The following is a 19,436-nucleotide window of genomic DNA, read 5'->3' as shown; positions in this document are numbered from 1 at the left end:
GCTTTTAGTAAAAATAAAGACATAGAGACAATACAGATAATATTTTAAGACGTCAAAGACTCTGAACTGAAGAGTTTTTAAGTATTTACAATTACTTTTAGCTTATGCCATTAATACTTGTCATGAGGTTCTATTAAACACCGTGTGAATCTTTTCGCTGTGCACTTGATCTCGGGTGAACTTTCAATGCTGAGCGAGAGGGATTCGTCGATATATGTTAGACTGAAAAAAGTCAACTTTTGTTATTTTGCATTAGGGTGTTGTATTTATTTGCAGGCATTAAATAACTATTGTTTATAGCAGACATTTTGTCACCTCTTTGGTGTTTGAATTTTTCTACGCTCTGTTTAATTCGCATTCTAAGATGACAAGATACGTTTACTCAGAGACTGACATATCGATTGGCTCATTATCCGACAAAAGTTAGTTCCGGCTAAATTTAGGAATACGGTAGAGCGAATAATGTGACGATTTGATAAATGTAATGCTCATTATAGACTTGGTTCAAGTCGATGAATTTTTAAAAATTAAAATCATGTATAATAGTTTCTCTTGTGTCTCTCCTATTTCGTACAAACCTATTCCGAATTTGGCAGCCCTGGCCAGGTTTTCCCAGCGATTGAATGCGTTACCTTTGAGTCTGCGCAGTAGTGAGTTAGTGAAACTCTCCTGTATAGCGTTCACCCCGTTCATCTCGCCCACTGCACTCACGCGTTTCACAAGAAAAAATCATGACAAAAATCGTCACGTTCACTCCAATCAAACATTAACAAATCACAGACTTGAACCACATTTATGCTCATTACTGTGATTCTTCATCAATAAATCGTCTCTTAATTGTGATTTACGTTTTCATTACAGAAGAGATAACGTGTCGTCATCCAAACATGCCTTTTCTTAGGTCAAAAGACAAGTCCTGATGACTTTCAAGTCGGTCATAATGTCATGATTACCAAAACATTTAATCATGTTAATGCAAAGTCTATTTCGTAAAAGTGGTCTGGCGGTATACAGCATAGATAAAAAATCGAACCCGCAAAACATAGTAACGGCCCGTTAAAAGAAGCTAGGCTCAACTGTTGGGCGCATGTACGATCCAAATAGCTTGCGGAGTAGCCGTTAAGGTTCTGTGAGAGTATTGAAGAATTGTATTGAGAATAGTATTAAAGCCTTTGAACAATAAGTCTTGACATAATATTCATTTTTATGTCTGTTGAAAATGGAGATTTTAAAATGTACCGTGGAAGTAAAGTTAAGGTTATGTTCCCAGTATGTTTTATTGCAGTTTTAACAGTTCAGGAGGTAGTTGCACACGGTTGCACAAACAATTGTAAAAACATCGACCTCTCTATCCATTTATTCATGTCCTCGGATTTACGGTCCCTGAATTCATCATATGGTCAAAATTAAGAAAATTGATGCCTAAGACGTCGGACGCTATAGGTAAAGAGTTGATTGGTGAACAGAGCTTTTTCCCGTGAGTTGTACCCGAAACAACACTGAAATCGCGGTAAATGGTGCATAAACGCAGTGTTTACAAATACGTTTTGATGATTCATAGGAAAAGAGCCAACTTTAGAGAAGCATAATTGAAGCAAAGGAGAAAAAATGCCTTTTACCTGGTCTTTGGTTTGTTCGTGTCTAGAGGTACATTTGATCTGTTCAACCATGTATCTTCTTCAGTTAGTTCGTTTTGCAGGTCTTCGGGGACCCTTATTGGTACCGTTGTTAGCTTCGGGTAATTCGAAGGTTGTTATAAAGATCGTTTGGCGGGACGTATATGCGTTTGGTGAAGAGGATTAAATGTGACTATGCATGGGCAGACTTTCTTTCTCAGGCGTCCCTAGTACTCCAGGAATGTCAGAACGCCAGGGTGGGATAGATTTGTTCAAACATTAATAGATATCATGTTCTTGCGTGCCACTAATTCTCTCATTGGCCATTCCCTTTAGTACCATGGGACAGTATGACGAACTGGATGTCACGTTTTTTTTTGAATTTGAACTATCAAAGTAAGTGTTTGTTGTGAAAATTTCCAGATCTAAATTACTGTTTACTTTTGGGACAGATTATAAGCATAGAGGGTTGTCTTAAAGGATAAAGTAAAAGGTTGCGAAAGTAGAATTTGTAATAATAAAGCTACCAGTACCGACGTGTTTCACAATAAGTGTACCCTTAAAAGTTGTCAATGAAAATAACTTAGTTTATCTACATGGTCTGACATGCTTCAAGAAATGTACCGTTGATGTTTATGGTGCTTTGCAACTGCGTGAAAATATAACATTACAAATCTGTCAGTACTCTGAGAAGCGATAAAATTGGTCCAATATTGAGATTATGGATCGCATATTTTACAATTGTTGTGAAATCTCTGTTGTTCCATGTTGTTTGATTCTAATGGTATCCAGCTTAGGACTTTTGCTCGGTGTCCTTTGGTTATACTTATGCGCAAGTAACAAACTGCGTTCAGGCATCGGGTGGGACTACACACACACTTAGATTAGCGGTTATAAGATTCATTCTTAGGTTGTAAATTATGACACACCATCCGTTTAGTGTTTGGATTTGTGGACTGGAGCGTTGTCACGCTTTCAATCATTGACTATCCATTTCTTGATTACTGGTTGACGGTGCATCAAATCGGCGTTTGATCTGATGATCACGTGACGATTGTTTCTGAGAAAAAGGATATGACTTGCACCATCATAACCACAACGAATCACGCCGAAGTAAAGGCAGCAACAAAATAATTGTAATCCTTCTTGTCCAAGTGCACAATGAAGGCCGTTGTGGTCAATAAAGGGAATAAGCAGATGACCGAATCTGACCAATAGAGCCATAATTTGTCTATCAAATGTTGAATTCTGTAATCACTGTTGTTCTATGTCAACAGATGGTCGAGTCAATTGCTGGAAGGGGCGGCAGGGTCTCAGGACAGTCCGAAGAGGGACGAGTTTAGGACCAAATTATCCAAATCAAGGTTTTTAACAGAAGCTTACCGCTCAAGATGATAATCGTAATTGTAATGACGTATTCATACCATATGATAATGAACATGATCTAGTGCCGTCAGGGGAAGGCTGATACAAGGAACATAAGACATTTCGAAGATACAGTATAAGGTTTCAAATATACGTATTGCTAATTTTTTTATTTTGAATTATTCTATAAATGTGATGTTATAGGTAATTGACTATATTTGATAAATGCATTCTGGGTAATTCGCCCCTTGCACAGAGGCCGTAAGTCTCAATAAATAAATAGAAGTGCGCATGCTCATTTGCTATCTCTCTTTATATTTACGAAACGCAAAAGGCAGAAATGCTACCAATACAATATAAATGTGAATGTTTGCTCGTCATTCCTGTCACATGTAAATAAGCTTACAAAAAAAGTTCAATTGATAAGAAAACTGTTAACTAAGGTTCACAAATGAATGTTTTATTTTTCGTCATTGTCTTCCTCAGCAATATTTAGTAAAAAGTGAAATTAAGTGTACATTTTACTATCAGTCTTTTTTTTCTAATCATAAGGGGACAATAAATGTTACAATTAAGTGCCTTGCAACAGTAAATTAATGTGATCGGATGGTGAGAGAATTTAAATTGGTCAGGAAAACCTAAAAGAAGGATTTTACAATGTTGAATTTTGATCTTAGTAACTTGTGGACGACGTTTCTGAAAACAATCCTAGAGATTATGCGGCGTCATTGATAAACAGTTTCCATCAAGCCTGGAAACAACTCTACAGCTGTATTATTTTGTGAGGTTTTTATATTTTGTACACGAAAAACAGCCCATTCATTCAACAGAGTAAGTCTCCTAGTATGCCCAAAAGTTTCTCTTTGAATAAGTTAAACATTGAACTTGATCACGTTTCAACGGCCAACCTCTTGACCTTTGGAAAGAAGTTTGGCCGTTGCAGCATGGTCTCGTTCCGGTAACGGGTAGGTAAAAATACACCAGGTTTATAACACGATGTCGATAAAACTTTCATAATAAGTTCTTTTAGATAGATATATTACGTCTGAATATTTTTGAGCACAGTTTCAGTCAGTGACAGTGGAAATAATCTTCCACCCTCATTTCCTCAAAAGGAAAACTCTTACGATTATCTACGTCATGTTTTGACTGAAATTCTGTTATCTCACAGGCACCCTATACTACCAGTTAGCTGCTAAATACTCTGGTGCTGACTGAGCCCTCTGAAGTGCCGGACGTTAAACTTTGTCTTTTGTATCTTCAATTTCATAGACTCTTTTGACTTCAGTGTGACCATTGTGTGAATTTTTGTTTCATTCTGAACAACGTTGAGGATATTGGCTGTTTGAGGCTGATTTAGAGGAAGCCATTTCAGCAGTATTCACTGTGAAGCTATTTTCTGTTGCAGAACGGGGGCTGTCGAATGGGATCTAGTATTATTAAAGAGATTAATTTTTATAATGCTAGTCTAACGATTGTTTCTGTGAACATAATTTTCCTTGTCAGGATTATTAGCTGCAGGAATTGCCAGCATTGGTAAGAACTGGCCGCGTTTCATTGTCTGTAGCGGCGCTATCATATCCACACTTGGTCTCTCCGTATCGTGGTTTGCGACCAGTGCGGGCGTCCTCTGCATAACGTATGGGTTAATTAATTTCCTGAGAAAAAAGTGGTGTTCACAAGTACAGTCAAAGGATTAAAGAGGAAGAGTAGAAAGGAAAAAAACCGTCAGTAGCCGATGTGTTAGCCGGCGAAGCTGGCCCCCGACTTCAGCCAGCGTTAGGTCTTGTCAACAAAAGGTAGTTTTGGGAAAATTTTTGTAGAGCAGTTAGGGACATATCGAACATTCTCCTCTGGAGTTCAAACAACAACTGCACATTCACAAAATTAAATTAATTTAGTGGTAACATGGTTGGAACTAATTAGGGAGAATTGGATCATTAAATTGTTCAAATTTATCAAATTGTTACGTGCCCTATAGTTGGAAAGTTGCAATATTACAAATTACCCATAAAAACAAGTGTATTGCAAAAACAGAAAAGCAGATGAGCGTACATTCGGAGATTGAACCAACATTATTGCACCATCCAATTATCCCAAATTAGTCAAATCGTCTTTTAGATACAGAAAAACAGGTTTGGTCGCAGTGTAAGTAGAAATAGCTCTTTGGCTACGTTTGTAATTCTGAGACAAAAGGTGCTGTCATAATCTCGGTATACGGGCCTTCGAATTTTGTAAAATCACCACTGGGGGCGCTATTAATACATGTATATCAAAGTTTCTATATGCCATATTTGTGGCCGAGAAGAAACACTTGAACACATCTTATTTGAGTGTAAATATGTAAAAGAAATCTGGGAGAAAAGTATTTCTTTCTTTGTCAGAAAATACAACTTTGATAAAAATATCAATATCAAAAGATTAGCAATTGCAGGAATCGAAAATGACAATAACGCAACAACAAGCCCTTTCATTCAGTATGAGGGAAATACATTTACTACGCATAAGAATATTGCCTAGGCATTTAATACTCACTTTACTGGTATTGTTCCCAAGTATCGCCATTCCCTTAGTCCAACACCTGATTTTAGTCTTATTGGCGATTGGGTTATTTCTCAAACTGGTGGTAACATGGTCGATTTTCACATCCCTGCGATTTCCGTTAATTTTGTTGAAGAGCAGCTTTCTTTATTGAATGAATTTAAATCAGCTGGTAGCGATAATATTTTTCCAAAGCTTTTGCAGTTTGGTGTCACTTGTGTTGCAAAATCTTTTACCGATATATTTAATACGTATATCAACAGTAGTGTATTTCCTGATTGTTTTAAAAGTGTCAAGGTTATCCCAATACATAGGGGAAGAACTAAGCCCGATGTTAACAACTATAGACCTATTTCCCTTTTACCAGTTCTTTCTAAAATCCTGGAAAAGCATGTATATATTAATCTTTATAATTTCTTGCAGTCATACAAACTTATTGTCGATTCACAGTCAGGTTTCAGAAAACATCACTCTTGTCACATCGCTTTACTCAAGTTTACTGATCAGCTGTTACAGAATATGGATGAGGGTTTATACAGTGGTGTTATGTATTTAGATTTATGTAAAGCCTTCGATCTCGTTGACCATGAAATATTGCTTACAAAAGTTTCTATGTACAGGCTTTCCGAAATATCACTAAAGTGGTTCCCTTCATACCTTTCAGGACGTAGACAATTCGTCACGTACATGGGAGCACACTCTGCTGTTATGCCGATGGCAAGTGGAGTTCCTCAAGGTTCTATTTTAGGCCCACTCTTATTCCTGATGTTTATTAATGATCTTCCACTTTGTCTCAATTCTGGAAATTTGAATATGTTTGCTGATGACCAGACCATGTGTGTTTCAGGCATTGATATTGGACTGTAAGAGTACCGTGACTAGTATTGAAGAATAGTAATGAAGTCTTTCAACAATATGTCTTTATACAAACGTATTCGTTTTCATTTTTTTTGAAAATGGATATTTTCAAATATACCTCGTTTTTTGAATCACTTTTTGAAAATATTCAAAATAACTTTAACGACGCTGAACTCATCCCAGGAGGGGGATTTCAGTTTCTACAGAATGTTCTCAGTACAGTGGTAAGACAGGCGGAAGGCCGTTCACGCACTTCCGTTGTCGGGGCATCGTCCGTTAAAAATCAGAAATGTTTGATTTGGCTAACGTACAGGGCGTTTTTCATCCCAACACTCATAGATAAACATGGAAGCAAAAGAACCCCCCTGTGCACTGTAGATTAAATTTTTCCTCTTGTCAAACTGTCAAAGTAAATATATTGGTCCAGGTTATCGTTCAGATCATTCTCTTGTTGCTATTTTTATAACATTGGACAAGGCTAAACGTAGTTCAGGTTTCTGGAAAATAAATTGCTCTATTTTGTCTTAGTGGATTCAACCTACCTAAATCCTCATCAATGCTTGCATCCAAGAAACGAAGGGCACTTATACAAATAATCTAGATGTATCTGAGCGGCTGTTAGGGGAAATGATCGAGTGTAATGCACGTACTGGGACAATTCAGTATGCTGCCAGGAAAAAGCGTAAAGAACGGACTTTACTTTTCACCCTAGAACATGCCACGGACATTTTAGATATAGATAAGATAAGAAATGAGCAAATTGAAACGGAGTTATCTGAGAAGCTTTCTCAACGTGAGAAATTAATTGGCATACATACAAAAGGAACGACGATTACATAAGCTAGGTACTGTGAACATGGTGAGAAGGGTTCTAGATATTTTTTTCACTCGAAAAACGTAATTATAGATTTCAAAGCTGATTATGCACGACGGGTCCCCTATAACTGATTCAACCACAATTACAAATATAAAATTTATATTCCACTCTTAACAATTTTAACACCTGTGATACTGCAGTTATTGACGGCTTTCTACCGGAAGATGTTGATATTCCAAAGTTAAGTCCTCGTGAGAGGCATAGACAAGAACGAGTCGTTGTTGGCCCTCAAATCAATTGAAAACGGTCGTTTACCTGGAACAGACGGCATTCCATCAGACTTTTACAAGGTCTTTTGGAATGGGATCTCTGACAGTTTGTGTCCATGCCCTGAATTCAGTCATAGCTAAAATCACTTTTCAATTTTACAACGCAGGGGTATCATTTCGCCCATTCCAAAAACAGATAAGAACCCCTGGTATCTTAAAAATTCGGACACTATTTCGCTCTTAAATGCCGATTATAAAACTCGCTTCGAAAGCTATTTCATTTTGTATACGCAATGTTCTTCCATCTATATCATCAACTCTGATCTGACAGATTTGTGACGTTAAGATAAATCGCTGAAAACATTCATACATTCCGTATAATGAAATAAAAAAATACATATCGGAAGTAAAGTTAAAGTCAGTTAGAAGATTTATGTTCGCACTACGTTTTTAAATTACAGTTGTAACGCTTCTGGAGGTAGCTTCACACGGTTGCACAAACAATCGTAAAAACATCGACCTCTCCATCCGTTTGTTCAAATCCCCTGATTTATGGTCCTTGAGTTCGTCAGGCGGTCAAAATTAAGAAAAACAGACGCCTGATATATGAGACGCTATGGATAAAGAGTTGATTGATGAACTGAGCTATAATGTCTTTGTAGTGGTAACAACACTAAAATCGCGGTACTGATTGCGAATAAAGGCAATGTTAACACATACGTTTTGATAATTCGTAGGAAAGAAGCTAACTTTTAGAGAAGCATGATGAACGCAAACGAGAATAAGTGACTTTTACCTGGTCTTTGGTTGGTTCGTGTCCAGAGGTGTATCTGATCTGTTGAAAGGTGTATCCTCTCCACTTGGTTGGCTTTGCGGGTTTTCTGGACCCCAATTAGCACTATTGTTACCGTCAGTCATTTCGAAGGTTGTCGCAAAGATCGTTTGTCGGGATGTATATGCGTCTGGTATGGTGGATTAAATGTAACTGTGCATGGACAGACTCTCTTTCTCAGGCGTCCCTAGTACTCCAGGAACGTCAGAACGCCAGGGTGGGATCCAATATTTTAAATATTAATAGATATTATGTTCTTACTTGTAACGAATTCTCTCATTGGTTATTCCTATTAGCGCCATGGGACTGCATACATATTAATTCACGAATGGGATATCGCGTTGTTTAAAACATTAAACTGTATCGCAGCAAACGTTTTCAAAGGAAGGGTTTATTTTGAATTTCCAAATTTAAATACTGTTTCATTTGGGGACAGGTCATAAGCATAGTTGTCACAAAGGATAAAGCAACAGTTCGCGAAAGTCGAATTTGTAATTAAAAAACTACTAGCACCGGCGTGTTTCACAATAAGTGTATCGTTAAAAATTGCCGATAAAATTGCCAATGGAAGAATTTAGTTTATCTGCATAGTATGACATGTTTCAAGAAATGTACCGCCATTAATGTTTATGGTGTTCTGAAACTGCATAAAAATAGAACATTACAAATCTGTAAGTACTCTGAGAAGCGATAAAATTGGTCCAACACTGATGTTATGGCTCAAATATTTTACAATCGTCGTCGAATCTTTGTTGTTCTACGTTGGTTTGATTCTAATGGTATCCAGCTTAGGGCTTTTGCTCAGCGTCCTTGGGTTGTACTTGTGCGGCGCAGGTAACAAACTGCTTTCAGGCGTGGACTGGGACTGTACACACACATACGCATGCTAGCGGTTCTTAGATCCAGGCTTGGGTTGTAAATTATGAGATGCCAACCGTATAGTGTTTGGTTTTGTGACCTGGAGCGTTGTCATGCTTTCAATCGTTGACTATCCGATTCTTGATTACAGGTTGCCGGATCATCAAATCAGCGCTTGATCTGATGATCACGTGATTGTACTTCTCTACAGATTTACGATTGTTTCTGAGAAAGAGGGTATGATTTACATGTACACCATCATAACAACCTCAAATCTCGTCGAAGCAAATGCAGCGACAAAATAATTGTATCACTAGGAACCGTTCTTGTTCAAGTTCACAATGAAGGCCTTTGTGGTCATTAAAGGGAATAAGCATATGACTGAATCTGTCGAATAGAGCCAGAATTTGTCAATCAAATGTTGAATTCTGTAATCACTGTTGTCCCACTTTGACAGATGGCCGAGTCAATCGCCGGAAGGACAGGTCTGAGGTCGAGATTATCAAAATCAAGGTTTTGAACTTTAGCTAGCCACTCAAGATGATCTGACAATCGGAATTATAAGGACGTATTCCGTGATACCATAGGAGGATGATAAAAGTAACATGGGACATTTCGAAGATATGAGGTTTCAAATATAGATCTTGTTTAATTATATTTCTGAATTATTCGATAAATGTGATGTCATTGGTTATTTGACTATATTTGATAAATGCATTCTGGGTAATTAGCCCCTTGGACAGAGGCCTTAGGTCTCAATAAAAAGATAGAAGTGCGCATGCTCCTTTGTTATCTCTTTTTATATTTACAATGCAAAGAAAAGATAAGCATGCTACCAATAAAATATAGAATATGAATATTTGCTCGTCATTTCAGCCATTTGTAAATTTGCCTACAAGGAAGTTCAATTGATAAGAAAACTCATAACTGAGGTTTACAAAACAATGTTTGAATCTTCGTCATAGTCTTCACCAGCAACATTTATCTATTCACAAGGGGACATTTAATGCTACAAGTAAATGCCTTGCAGCAGTAAATTAATGAAATCGTATAGTAGGAGAATTTGTAGTGGTCAGGAGAACCTGTAAAAAAAGATTTTACAATGTTTAATTTTGAATTTTCATTTTAAAGAAGTAAGTTGTTGGCGACGTTTCTGAAAACAATCTTAGAGATTATGCAGCGTCATTGATTATCAGTTTCCATAAAGCTTGGAAACAAAGCTGTATTATTGAGTGCGTGTTGTTTTCAGTTTCAGTTTGTACACGAAAGAAAATAGTCCATTTATTCAATGGAGTAAGTTTCCTTAATGCCCTACAGTTGCTCTTTGAATAAGTTAAACATTGAACTTGCTCACGTTTCAATTCGGCTTACTTTTAATCAGAGCAGAATTATGGTCAGGCTTGTTATGTATTATAAGGTTAAACTTATATGTTTTGTTTGGGCCCCCATAAATATGTGTACATATCAAATGGATTCAAGTTGAAGTCTACACTTGATTATAATGAACATTCCAAGTATTTACACCAGTCTGGTATGGCCAACCTCTTTGAGCTCAGTCAAGAAGTTTGGCTGCTGATCTCTTCCCGGTTACAGGTAAGTAAATGCACCAGGTTCATAATACAAAGTTGGTAAAACATATCATTGTAAGGGTCTTTTAATATGTCAAGTCTGAATATTTTTCAGCACAATTTCGGTCCGTAATTGTTATTGTAATGATCTTCCACCCTCATAGATTATTCATGTTATTCATGTGACTGAAATTCTGTTATCTCGCACACAACACTACTGGTTGGCAACTAAATAATCAGGTGCAGACTGAGTCCTCTGAATTGCCGGACGTTTGTCTTTTGTATCTTCAATTGCATAGACTCTGTTGACTTCACCACCGCTTGTGTGAATGTGAGTTTCATTGTGAACAACGTTGAGGATATTGACTGTTTGAGGCTGATTTTGGGCCTCCATTGGCATATCTTCATTATTGTATTTCGACGACACGGATTTTCTTCTGATGCTCTTACGCAGGCGTTGTCCGGCATCTCTGAGAAAAGTTGCGGTGCCTCTGATCATAACAATGATGCATGCCAACAGTAACGCCGCGCCAGCCAAAAAGTAAGAACTGTTGTAGTTATCCATCCTCTCATTGAGGATATCTGCAGAGGATAAAAGGAAAAGACGAAATGATAATGGTAAAGAACTATGGGGGCGCTACATTCAACTTGCATAGATTTAGCTGATTTGACTGATTTTTTTTGTTTTGTTTTGTTTTTTTAAGACAAGTTCCATTGTAATTTTAACGCATTCACAGTTTCATGTAGATTTCTTTTATTTGTGAATTTGTTGAAATAAATTTATCTTTTCAAAAAAATAGCTGACTTGGTTCACACATTTTGGAGTGCAAGAAATTCAGCTACTCTTGATAGGATTAAAGTTACCTCCAATCGTATGTCATGCAATTAAAATTCTATTTTTCTTCATCGATGAATACATTGTATTTCACTTTTGTGATGATGAACAAAGCATTTTTATTTTATCACGACATTTTCAAGCCTTGTAAGGTTTAAAGGAGAAGGATGCATCTTGAAATCATTCGTATGATGATATGATTTTAATGATATTTTCCTTTCTTTTCTTTCTAGTTCAGTGACTATTTTTTCAGGCAAGCTGCTTTTTAATGTTTATAATTCGGTCAACACATTTCCAGTTTGGTAGATTTGTTTTATTTGTCATTCTGTTTTAATAAATTTATCTCTTTCAAAAAAAGAGTTGAGTGGCGTATTAACAGTTCGCAAAGCATGGTGGTTAAATCACATGTGAATTATCTTCTGTTTTTCCTTTTGCCCAGATATTAAACTATAATAGCACATATTGTCCTATGGAAATATTACCCTGGGCCTCACGATAATAATTATTTCAATCTTTACACCTACCAGCAACAGGTAATCCAACTAGAGCTCCAATCCCGAATGCAGGGAAAGCAAATCCAAGAGCGGCAGTTACTCTCCATCGACTCTTTGCATGGTTTTGTCTGCCTTCTCCACGATGAACGAACACTTTCACCATAACAACCATCAAGGGCAGGTAAAAACCGCTCCCGAGACCAATGACTATGGTGACTGCGATAAACCCAGAGAATGATGTGGCAAGGAAACTAAAGATACCGACGAGACCGACAACAGCGAGGGCAACCCCGAATTTAAGGAGACGGACTTTGTTGGTGTAATTACGGCTTTCTTTGTCTTGACAGCCGCAGCATTCGGAAGGGAGAGAAAATATGCCATAAAAGAGACAGCCGATGACCATGGCGATGCCATAGTAGATGGGTAACATCTGCAGCTCACTATCGTCGGCTCCTCTCTCCATAGCACCCTGCTGAAGATGGAGGATTAGAACATTGTGACCAGCACCGATGAAGAACATCGCGATTACCATAGTCACGAACATTGGTTTCTGGAACAAAAACAGGTCTATGTGTCTAATAAAGACAGTCAGTCTCCCTTCGCGTGGACTCGCCGGCGTTGGTCCATCGATTTCATCGTCATAACCATCTTCTGCCTGGTTGTCGTTACTGGATTGGTCAGGCCGCGTTATCGGTCGAAGAAATGCCAGAGAAATGAACGCTAACTGGGCGTTCATACACGCTAGAATGACGAACGTGGCTCTTTTCCCGTATTTCTCTGTGATGAAGTCAAATAGGGGAGGGACGAAAAATAAACAAATGCTTGCCCCGATATATGCTAGCGACAGAGCGATATCCAATCCCCGCCTGTCAAAATATCTTGGAATCAAACCGAGGCTTGGTGTAAGCATTAGTCCGAATCCGAGACCTGAAATGACAAGTACAATTTTTTATAATCTAAAAGATGTGATTGGGGTATATTTTACTTGATAAGGTCTGAAATATCTTTCTACCGAGGGTATGGCAGGCACCTGTCTCAGAATTACAGACGCAGCCAAAGAGCTATTTTTACTTAAACTGTGACCAAACCTGTTTTTCTGTATAGGCAGCAAGATTGGAACTAATTTGGGATAATTGGATAGTGTTGTAATGTTGGTTTAATCTCCAAATGTACGCTCATCTGCTTTTCTGTTTTTTTTTTGCAATACACTTGTTTTATGGGTAATTTGTAATATTGCAACTTTCAGCTACAGGGCTCCGAACACTTTTGATAAATTTGAATAATGATCAAATTCTTCCAAATAAGTTCCAATCATGTTACCACTGAATCAATTTAATTTTGTAAATGTGCAGAAATTGTTTGAGCTGTTCTAGATGTCTCTAACTGCTCTATTACTAATGAAGTTCCCCAAAATACCCATTTGTTGATAAGACCTAACGCTGGCTGAAGTCGGGAGCTAGCTTCGCTGGCCAACACATCCGCTACTGACGCATTTCCTTCGTTCTCCTCTTCCTCTTGAATCCTCGGACTGTACTTGTGAACACCACTTTTTTTCTCATGAACGAAACTAAAATTAGTTCTTGACCAGCCCACAGAAAGATTGCACGCGAATATATTTGCACAGGAAAATGTTGCTGGTGGCACGTTACATTGTATTTAATTATAAGTACCTGTTACGAATCCATATGTTACGCAGAGGACGCCCGCACTGGTCGCAAACCACGATACGAAGAGACCAAGTGTGGATATGATAGCGCCGCAACAGACAGTGAAACGTGGCCAGTTCTTACCAATGTTGGCAACTCCTGCAGCTAATAATCCTGACGGGGAAAATGTGTTCACAGAAAACAATCGTTGGACTACCAATATACAAATTAATGTCTTTAATAATACTAGATCGTATTTCGACCGACCTCTGTGCTACTATAGAAAATAGCTTCACAGTGAATGCCACTGAAATGGCTTCTTTGCGATTTTAAAAAATGAATGATCATCTTTGTACTTGCAGATCGACAAATTTTGTCAATTCAGCATCGGTTGTTAAATTAACGATTTAAGTACAATACAACATATTCGAAGCGAATGAAATTTTACTCATGAAATTTACGTAATTGTATATAAAACTATCTGAAATGAATCTTACTGCGCAAAAATATTTAACATCAATAGTTACTAGACGAACTGGAAACTGAAAAGTTCTCTTTGCAGAGAAAGAATCACAATTAACGCGAGTGGCCCAGTTTGCTGATTTCTTAAGCTTAGGGTGACAAGAATTAATTTCATAAACAATGCCTACCAAAAAAGAATGTGAAAAAAATATTAATGTAAACAGTCCACTTGATATCTGTACCACCGTCGCCATGATAGTTATAATCGTCGTAAAATAATCTCAAATCGTCCAGTATCAGCCAGATGCCGTGACTCAACCCTACAGCGAACGTCACAATAAGGAAGTTGCAAATAACGATGATCCACTTCCACCAATCTGGCGGGTTGTCAGTGTCATCCATTGTACCAGTAGCTTTCCTGAAAGGTAACGACGTAAACTTTAATAGAATGTGGAAGTTACAACATTCAACACAAAGTAATTGTGCCACTGTTTAAGTTGACACAGGAAAATCTATTATTGTTATGAGATATCATTAGACTTTTAGTAGCATCCTTGTAGATATGTTGGCTTTATTCCAGTGCTATCATTTATTCAGAGCTTTAAATGTTAATGGAGAGCTATGTATCGTCAGTTGATAACTATTCGTTGTTCGTAGGCTGAATCTAAAATGCTTCTTTTATTGTGAACTTTGATGTTACAGGCATTTAAAACGCTGTACACCCGAGAGTTGTAAATTAAACAACAGAATCATAAAGCGTCCTTTGTTTATCTGACAAATTTACAAGCTGTTTTATTGGCTAACTGATTAGATATTTCAATTTACTGCCTTGGTCTACAGTAGGTACAGGCTAGGTGGAAGTCAGCACAGTCTAATTTCTTTTCCAATTTAAACACAGGTTGTACTTTTTAGACTCAGAGATTATCACCTGGAGCTAAAAACAAACAGGTGTACTATTTTTCGTGTAACAGAAGATGCATATGACTGAAACATAGACACTCTAAGTGGATGAGACTCGATCTCTGTATTTTCAAGCCATCATTTGATTGTGTCATGTTATTTTTCAGTTGTTTTCTAAATACCAAAGTACTCCAATGATATCAGTAACCAAAATGAAAAGATGGCGTACGCACTGGCATCAGACTGTATTTGACAGATCAGAGATGGTTACTTCCAATCTTAAGAATTCAACGGCAATGATCGAAGATCTGGTCATGAATGAATTCTCATCTACATACATACGTTCCCAGCACCAGTTACCCGTTAGCGTGACACCAACAAGCGTCGACTTTGCGAGTATGGTTTCTTAGATATGTGGACTTGCTACAGCAACAAAACAGTAGCAATACAAGGCCAAAGCGGACTGTATTCTCTTTTATGCTGTCAGTGCTGGCACTGGTATCTGCTGAACAATTGCCAGCCAAAGTCACCAGTGTATGCCAAGTTCGTGCAAATGATCAGAATTAAAAGAGTGTATGTTTTAATCAGTTTTACCAGACTGCTGAGTTTTACCAACAATTACTTCCATTCTTTCGACCACACCTGCTCAACTTGTGCTGCTACCACTCGTGTCAGAAAAGCTGTTTTCAAGTGAACAGTCAATAGTGCTTCGGTCACGACCTCATTCAGCAGTACTTGTTGTCTCAACGTACGCGATTCGTACAGGACAAGGAGCTGCCGAAAACTTATACCGACTGTCGCGTGCACATTTTAGAGGGAATAATCCGACATCATAGCTTCGGAATTGTGAAATTTTATCAGATTTGCACCTATGATATTCACTGTATTATTTTAGTTTATTCTGTGCTGTTAAATGTAAATACCAGAGAGTTTAATTGTGGTATTTGTCTGTGTTTCTCACTGAACGTACCGCAATATCCCACTTTCCTGACCTTTCGTTTGGCTTGAAATTATGTCGATATTCCGATCTACTTTAAACACTCCTGTATTCTATTGACTCATATCTATGATGTTATTGGACGCCATCTTTCACTGCAGGCTTCCATATACTTTATGCTTATAACAGCTAACCTGCATTTCAACTGTCTGACGAAGATCATGCGTATGGTCATATCGACTTTCCCGCGGACTTACTGACATGTGCAAGTGCGAGTTCACAGAATCAGCTGCAAGAAATTGGTATACTGTAAGTGCAAAACACTAGCTCGAGCGTGACTTTCGTTCAGCAGGCGGGTAAACAAGAACAATGCCGATGGAGGACGCCTGTAAGGTGAGATAGTTTGTACTTTTTATCGTTCCACAATCATGGCGGAAGTGACTAATACTCTTTACGAACGGCACAGAGCCTTGCAAAAAATGTATCATAACAAAACGGTGGCTTTTGTAGAAGTGATATGGTCAGTGCCCCACAGCTCTTGTCAACCTTATCGTTAGGTGAATAAGTCTGTCCTTGACGCCAAGTGAAACTCCGTGACGGTCAAGACAAATATTTACACGACCCTGGAATTTCAACCAGGTGTTTCACTATGTTTATATAACACTGTTTCATAGGAAACACATACATGTACCTGAGACCTTGTTGTCACCATAATTTTGACGGTGAATTGCTTCTGTAAGACACTATGAAATATAGAACATTCATATTCGTGCTCAAAATGACTAAGTCATGGATTTGTGAAGAGTTGTTGTAAACTTACCCGCCATCTGGTACGTCCTGCGCTGAAAAACTCACACCCGAGCTCTTCGGCTTTTTGTCAACAACTTCAACTTCCATGGGCTGATTATTTCGAGTTTTAAAGGCCACATAAACGACGTTGTCTGTTATATATATTCCAATTTTACGCTTTAGATATTTATCTCACCTATGTCGGTCTACACAGTCAGGGTTTACAACGCGTACTTTACAGCTCTCGAGTTACATCAAAGTCAACGAGCGCCAATCCTGCTATCGAATGCCGGAGCAGAACAAGAGACACGTCCGTACATATCCTCAAAGTCTCCTAAATGAACTCTGCTTGACTCTAGGTTTATTGAGAGGGTCATACTATCCTACGGCTATAAATAGGGACTTTCATCATACTGTGACAGTTCTATGGCAACCTGCTTGTAAAACAATCATGCTCTGTTTGGTTTAAGCGATGACGTCCTTTTGGGCCGCAGGACAATTTTGTTTATATTATACAACTATTGGTCAAATTGCTTTTTGTATATGGCTTGTTCATCAATTTTAAACTTGTGCTTTTTTCTAGTATTGCACTTGTCTCTCCACATTTGAAGTCGCTCTGCTAACCACTGTCTTATATTGATTTATGGAATGTGTTGTAGGAACAATGGTGACCAATGATCGATGTAGGCTTGACTCCGACGTCGCGCATTGCGTTCGACGTTTAAACGGTAGAGTGGATAGAAACTGATGAGGGTATTGCCTTTATCACGTACACCAGTATTTGCTCGAGTGGAACGGCTTTTGAAATTTCATTTATTTATATGACGGCATATTTTGGTTGGCAAATCCTCGCGAATCAAAGCTGGTGATCGCCTAAGTGCGTGTATAAAAACTATCTATACAAAAGTCCCGTATAAATTTTAAACGGGCTTTCACGATAACTACATAAATAAATGGAAGTCATCGAATTTTGAATTGTTACAGTAATGCAGAAGTTTTAACGTATTATTCAGTGAAACAGCTAACAGGAACTATTTTGTTTAGAACATGCACTTCTATCTGTGTTGTGTACTGAAAATCCAGACCTCGCCCTGTTCCCTACTTAGCTGACCCTAAACCCCAGCAAACGCTATGCATGAATACATTCAAATAATGCGAACTTTTTTTCTCAAAGCAATGAATACACGTGTTACTATTTTGTAACACTATTTCGTAATGCGTTAACAACTATCACGGTTCTACATTTTTCCAGTTCGTCGCTTTAGTCATAACACCTTAAATCTAATTGGTATGATTGACTTAGTTTTCTTTTGCCTTGACCCAAGAATGCCAAAATATGTGAGTGAAATCTCTTCAGTAAATATAGATAACCTATGTACCGTTTACCTGTTTGCTTCAAGGCGTCCATTGCTATCCAAACATTCCATTTCTGCTCAATACTGATTGATTTGTGACAGGAGCTGACTTACACTGGTTAAGTTGGCAATGTCATCGCTGGACCACAAACATGTACGATTTCGTTTAGGAAATAATAATTCACAGTGAATTCCACTGGCATTTTGTGCAAAAAACCCATCAATATACTTGTCGACAAAAATGGAATATAGTGAACATGTCACGTCTGACACCGAGTGCGCGTCATGTACGTCACGAGTCAACATGCCAGTATGACAGCAATTGTGACAAATCATAAAATAGAAAACAGGATGTTATTTGAACTTTATCATAACACGATTTTCATCATCATTATAATTATCAAAGTCGTCGTTGACGTCGTCGTCGACGACGTCGTCGTCACCATTACCACTCTCTCTCTCTCTCTCTCTCTCTCTCTCTCCCTCTCTCTCTCTCTCTCTCTCTCTCTCTCTCTCCTCTCTCTCTCTCTCTCTCTCTCTCTCTCTCTCTCTCTCTCTCTCTCATACAGTCACAGATTCGGTCATGCAAAACTATTGCCGCCATTATTTTAAAATGATTCAGTATTGCCTGTAGCACGACGGCTTGTAATATGATATTTGTACATTATTTGTAACTTACAAAAGTAAATTTTTACAATGTTACACAAAGTTATAATGGTATTTCACAGAAAGCGTGGTTGAACGCATCACTTTGATGATTCTAATACATTTTTGAAGTTCTACCCAACAACAGAATACATTCATTAAAGGGAAAGTTCACCAAGGATGATTTTTATATATGTTGTAGCTGTGTGGTCATTTATCCAGGAAAACTATTTTCACCATTTATAACTCGCAAGATTTTTTACAAAACCAATAAAAATAGTAAAGGAAGTTGCTCATGTAATTTGAATCATGGGAAAAAAGCTCCGAACTTGGAGCTTGCATAATGTGATATGAAGGGACCATCTTTGGACGGGTATGGCCTCCACATTGTCCTCTCACAGTAACACAGTAGTAAACAGCAACACAAAATCTGACAGTGGACAGTTTATTATGAGTGAATCATCGTTTATGCAAGGATACTCAGTATAAACAAAAGTTACCTAAATACGCACAGCCTGGTTTAAGCATGGGTGAGTGGACAATGCCATACCCATGAGAAAATGGTCCCTTCCATATCACATTATGCAAGCTCCAAGCTTGGCGCTTTTTTCCCATGATTCAAATTACATGGACAACTTCCTGTACTATT

General features: G+C 38.0%; 1 protein-coding gene across 1 annotated transcript; it reads right to left on the bottom strand.

Moving 5' to 3' along the window:
- Window positions 1–9,780: 9,780 nt before the first annotated feature.
- LOC139115415 (monocarboxylate transporter 13-like) lies at window positions 9,781–18,422 on the bottom strand. The gene is made up of 5 exons (XM_070677513.1): window positions 16,819–18,422; window positions 14,350–14,579; window positions 13,724–13,873; window positions 12,084–12,980; window positions 9,781–11,306 (listed from the first exon to the last, which is right to left on the bottom strand). Exons 1-5 carry the CDS (start codon window positions 16,893–16,895, stop codon window positions 10,939–10,941), a joined length of 1,722 nt encoding a protein of 573 aa, XP_070533614.1. The 5' UTR covers window positions 16,896–18,422; the 3' UTR covers window positions 9,781–10,938.
- Window positions 18,423–19,436: the final 1,014 nt, after the last annotated feature.

Source organism: Ptychodera flava, chromosome 17 (genome assembly GCF_041260155.1).
Source record: "Ptychodera flava strain L36383 chromosome 17, AS_Pfla_20210202, whole genome shotgun sequence".
Taxonomy (NCBI): Eukaryota; Metazoa; Hemichordata; class Enteropneusta; family Ptychoderidae; genus Ptychodera; species Ptychodera flava.
This window is presented reverse-complemented; position numbering and strand designations above follow the sequence as displayed.